The sequence below is a fragment of the Perkinsus marinus genome (genome assembly GCF_000006405.1).
Source record: "Perkinsus marinus ATCC 50983 genomic scaffold scf_1104296934700, whole genome shotgun sequence".
Taxonomy (NCBI): domain Eukaryota; phylum Perkinsozoa; order Perkinsida; family Perkinsidae; genus Perkinsus; species Perkinsus marinus.
Genome location: NW_003214659.1, coordinates 453,898 through 459,089, shown reverse-complemented (window position 1 = coordinate 459,089; position 5,192 = coordinate 453,898). Strand labels below are relative to the sequence as shown.

General features: G+C 48.0%; 1 protein-coding gene across 1 annotated transcript in view; it reads left to right on the top strand.

Annotated features, from left to right (window-relative positions):
• Positions 1 to 5,192, top strand: part of Pmar_PMAR021139 (cytoplasmic dynein heavy chain, putative) — a gene marked incomplete at both ends in the record, with an annotated part of 16,800 nt that overhangs the window by 4,534 nt on the left and 7,074 nt on the right. The window contains 5 exons of the mRNA XM_002784698.1: positions 6 to 149; positions 242 to 2,921; positions 2,974 to 3,137; positions 3,188 to 3,596; positions 3,638 to 5,192. Coding sequence (XP_002784744.1) covers positions 6 to 149; positions 242 to 2,921; positions 2,974 to 3,137; positions 3,188 to 3,596; positions 3,638 to 5,192 — 4,952 coding nt within the window. The remainder of the gene's footprint in view (positions 1 to 5; positions 150 to 241; positions 2,922 to 2,973; positions 3,138 to 3,187; positions 3,597 to 3,637) is intronic.

Here is a 5,192-nt window from a genome sequence, read left to right as displayed (position 1 = left end):
CTCAGCCGACGTATTAAGCTCCTGGAGGAGAGCAAGGATAAAGTCGAGCATATGATAGCATCTCATGATACGAAGGTAATGGAACAGATAAACAGCCTCTATGAGGAATGGGGGGCTATGAGGGCCGACCAGACGACTCAACCTAACGAGTCACCCACCAAGTAATAGTAACTCTGTAGTCTATTGCAGTGTATACTCTCCTTCTCAGAGCATTACATAATATATCGCTATTCGATACCAGGTTGATGAAGCTGCAAGCTGACCTGGCACAGGTAATGAATGCCAACCACTCTACAAGTTCTATATTCAATGATATCTTATGTCAGGTCATAAAGGCTAAGAAGGTGTTGGATTTAGACTGCAGCAATGAGCGTCGCCTAGATCCCCTGCGGGAAGATGTATCTAACCTGAGAGCTGTGTGGGAAGGCCTTGGAGGAGTGCATCAGAAGCTGTCTGATATTGCTGATACTCCATGGCCAGCTGTAGTTGCAAAGAAAGTGAAGACTTCATTGGAGCAACTTGTCGAAGAGCTCAGTCAACTACCTGATGCGTTACGTCAATACGATGCTTATGATGATCTACGCAGTCGAGTGGAAGCTGCCTTGGCCCTCCATCCAATCATTGCTGATCTCAAGTCTGAGGCATTGAAGGATCGCCACTGGAAGCAGATTCTGGGCATCTTGTCACTTGGTACGATCCACAATGGTGTCAATGGCCTCTTATTGGGACAGCTTTGGGATAGCACTGGTCTCAAGGAGCGAGAGAAGGAGTTACGAGGTCTCATGTCGGAGGCAGCTGGAGAACTAGCTTTGGAAGAGTTCATATCCTCTGTCAAGGAGTATTGGACTACACTCAATCTCGATTTCATACCTTATGCTGGGGGTAAATGCCATCTAGTGCGGGGATGGGATGACCTCTTTGCACAGCTTGATGAGCATATCAGCTCATTAGAAGCTATGAAGCATTCACCACACTATAAAGTATTCGAGACTGATACTAGATCATGGGAGGATAGGTTAACCAAGTTGAGATTGTTATTGGATATCTGGGTTGATGTACAACGTCGTTACGTCTATCTTGAAGGTATTTTCTGTAATTCCGAAGATATTCGCACTCTATTACCTACAGAGTCGGCCAGGTTTGGCTCGGTTGATGCAGAATTTGTAAGTATTATGAAGAAGGTGTTCGATACTAAGGTCAACATACTGGACATTATGAGCACTGACACTTACATCCTCAAGACCCTTGAACGCTTGGGTAGAACTCTGAGCAGGATACAGAAGGCTTTGGGTGATTATTTGGAGATGCAGAGAGCTCAGTTCCCAAGATTCTATTTTGTTGGTGATGAGGATCTTCTTGAGATGATAGGTAACTCACAAGACCTAACTGTTATCACACAACATTTGAATAAGATGTTCGCTGGTATAGCTGGGATAGAGACTTGTCAGGATGAGGAGGATGTCAATACTGTATGGATAACTGCTCTCCGGAGTAGAGAGTCGGAGATAGTTCAACTTGGTGATGTTCATAAGGTTCCAGTAGACGTCTCGGTTGATGGTACTGCTGTGCCTGGTCAGCAGCAACAACATCGTCGTAGTATACACTACATTCTGACCTCCATCGAGAAGGCCATGCATGCCCGTTTACCAGAGCTACTCAATATGGCTATGGATCCTAGTTTATCGATCTTAGACTTAGCTAGGCAATTCCCTGCTCAGATTGCCCTACTAGCATGTCAAGCTCGATGGTATAATGCACAGTCTGAGGCCTTTGGTATTCAAGGTGGTACTGCAGCTCTTCTCGAGGACTGTAAAGCAAAGCTAGAGGCTCTCTCGGCCGCTGGTGGTGCCGTACAGGGTGGTGATGACCCTCTACTGCGACGAAAGTATGAGCAGTTGATCAGCGAGGTCATCCATCAGAGGGAGATGAGTCGTCATCTGGACTCTGTGAAATGCACTAGCCCCCAACACTTCGAGTGGCTTCGTATACTAAAGCATCGGTGGTATCCCAATGACATGAGGCTCAGTGTCGAGATATGTAGCGCTGTCTTCGAGTATGGATTCGAATATCTAGGAGTATGTGATAAACTAGTCCAGACTCCTCTCACTGATCGCTGTTACATGGCACTAGCACAAACTCTGGATATGAGGTTAGGAGGTAATCCCTTCGGCCCAGCTGGTACTGGTAAAACTGAGACTGTGAAGTCCCTCGGTGCACAACTCGGCCGATTGGTAATGGTGTTCTGTTGTGATGAGAGCTTCGACTTTGCTGCCATGGGCCGTATCTTCGTGGGCTTGTGCCAAGTTGGCGCTTGGGGCTGTTTCGATGAGTTCAACCGTTTGGAAGAGCGCATACTGTCGGCAGTCAGCCAACAGATCTTCTCTATCCAGTCTGGATTACGACATCAGAAGGATGAAGTGAACATCCTCGATAGAGCAGTGTCCCTCTCTCCTAATGTGGGTATATTCGTTACTACCAATCCTGGGTATGCAGGACGGTCCAAGTTCCCTGATAACCTCAAGCAGCTGTTCAGGCAGGTAGCTATGATTGTACCAGATAAGGTCCTCATAGCACAAGTATTGCTATTCTCACAAGGCTTTAAAGAGGCTGAGGCTTTGTCATCGAGAGTAGTCGATCTCTTTGATAGATGCTCTACCAAGCTGTCGAGTCAACCCCACTACGACTTCGGCCTCAGAGCTCTTAAAAGCGTGTTGGCTAGTGCCGGCAACTTGATGCGCTCCTCTGGGGTACTACGAGCCCCAACTGCTCCAGACTGCCCCTCTGAGGAGGATGAGGTAGACATCGATGCTGAGGACACCATCATACTTAAAGCTATTGCCAACGCTGTGGTACCCAAGTTGGTGGGTGAGGACGTTGTAAAGATGTCTAAGTTGGTGGAAGAGGTATTCCCCGAGACTAAGGTAGGTGTACTACAAGGACGTGATGAGTCTTTGGAAATATATTGTTAATCAGGCCGCAGCCTTCGATGAGGCCACTCTTGAGTTGCACGTTGTTGATGTATGCAAGGAGAGAGGACTAGATCCTCAGGAAGCCTTCATTGCCAAGTGTCTGCAACTATACCAATTGCAGAAGCTCAATCACGGCATCATCCTGTTCGGTCCTGTTGGCAGTGGCAAGTAGGCTTAGCATCATCACCCTTCTCTAGGGATTCCAGTCTATACCTCAGATCAACGGTTACTGCAGTGCTATTGGATGCCTTACAACGGCATGAACGGATAGTGACCAAACTGCATGTTCTGGAGCCCAAGGCGATGATGAAAGATGACCTCTATGGTCGATTGGACGCTACTACTCGGGAGTGGACCGATGGGATCTTCACTGATATACTACGCAAGATCATCGCCAACAATGCCTCTGCTGCTGTGGCTCCTTCTGCCCATGATCACGAAGAGCATATAATGCAGGAACACTCTAAGCCTACTACCTTTCCTAGACGCCATTGGATCATCTTTGATGGTGATGTTGATCCTAATTGGGCCGAAAACCTTAACTCGGTACTCGACGATAACAAGATGCTCACCTTGCCAAGCGGCGAACGCCTACTTCTGCCTTCAAACGTTAGGATACTCTTCGAGGTGGGGACGCAGCAGGCTCCGACCATCAAACTTCTCTTCAGGTTGACTCCCTAAAGCATGCTACAATGGCTACCGTATCTAGGTGTGGCATGGTGTGGTTCAGCCCTGAGACTGTTACCGACGAGATGATCTGCATGAGAGAGCTGAAAGACCTCCATCGAGCAACACAGTCGCCGTTGGGAACTGGGAGGATGGGATCAGATTTGGTCAGTGAAGGATGTGTTGATACTCTCCTCCGCTTCTTCCATCCTGGAGGCCTAGTGTATAGATCCCTTGCTTATGTCAAGGAGCTACCATCTGGTGTACATATAATGCCATTCACTGCTACTAGAGGTATCAATGCTATGTTCAGTCTGCTAAGTCACCATGTTCACCGTGCTGTCTCTTCCTGTCGTAATGCATCGATAAGAGAGAAGTATCTCGATAAGGCCCTGATATTCTCTGTATGCTGGGGGTTTGGTGCTTCTCTCCCTCTAATTCACAGAGAGCAGTTTGCTGTATTTGTGGCATCCGAGGCTGAAGCTTGTGGTGTACCTGTGCCGATAAACTCCTGCCTCCTAGACTATGAGGTTCGAGTAATGGATGGTCAATGGACATCATGGACTAATAAGGTCGGACGGATCGATCTAGATGCATCTCAAGTCCTTAATGCTGACCTTGTTATACCTACCATTGACACTGAGCGGCATGCTCAGTGTATCAATTCTTGGATCGCCTCTAGACGACACTTCATCCTCTGCGGTCCTCCTGGTTCAGGCAAGTCTATGACGTTACTCTCATCTCTAAGGGCTCTGGGCGATTCCCTACAGGTGGCCTCTCTCAACTTCTCTAGTGAGTCCACTCCTGAACTACTTATGCGTACCTTGATGACCTACTGTGAGTGTTGCCAAACTTCTACTGGATGGAAGCTTCGTCCAGCCTCGGGGGAAGCTGCCCCTGGTGGTGGGGCATCTGACAAGTGGCTTGTGGTATTCTGTGATGAGATCAACCTACCAGTCCCCGATGCCTACGGGACACAGAGAGTCATCATGTTTATAAGGCAGATAATCGAGAGCGGAGGCTTCTACCGACCAAGTGATAGGTCTTGGGTCGAGGTAGAACGTATCCTCTTTGTTGGTGCCTGTAACCCTTCTACTGATGCTGGGCGCCATGCTATGAGTGATAGATTCCTCCGTCATGTGCCTGTCCTGTTCATGGACTATCCATCAAGTGACTCTTTGGTACAGATCTACGGCACCTTTATTAGAGCTATGCTTAGGCTCCAACCACAGCTAGAAGAGTATGCTGACATGCTTACTAAGGCAATGGTATCTGTATACACAAGTATAGGACAGACATTCACGGTGGCAGGCTGTGGGCAGCCTCATTACTTCTACTCACCACGAGAGCTCACTAGATGGAAGATTGCCTTGTATGAGGCTATGATGGAATATGACTGCATGTCCCGTATGGACCTTATTAGACTCTTCATTCATGAGGCTATGAGGGTATTCCGTGATCGGTTAACGACAATTGAGGAGCGTACAAGGGCCGATGGGATCATCGATGATACAGCCAAGGAGTACTTCGGAGCCACTGAGAAGGAACTGAGAAGAC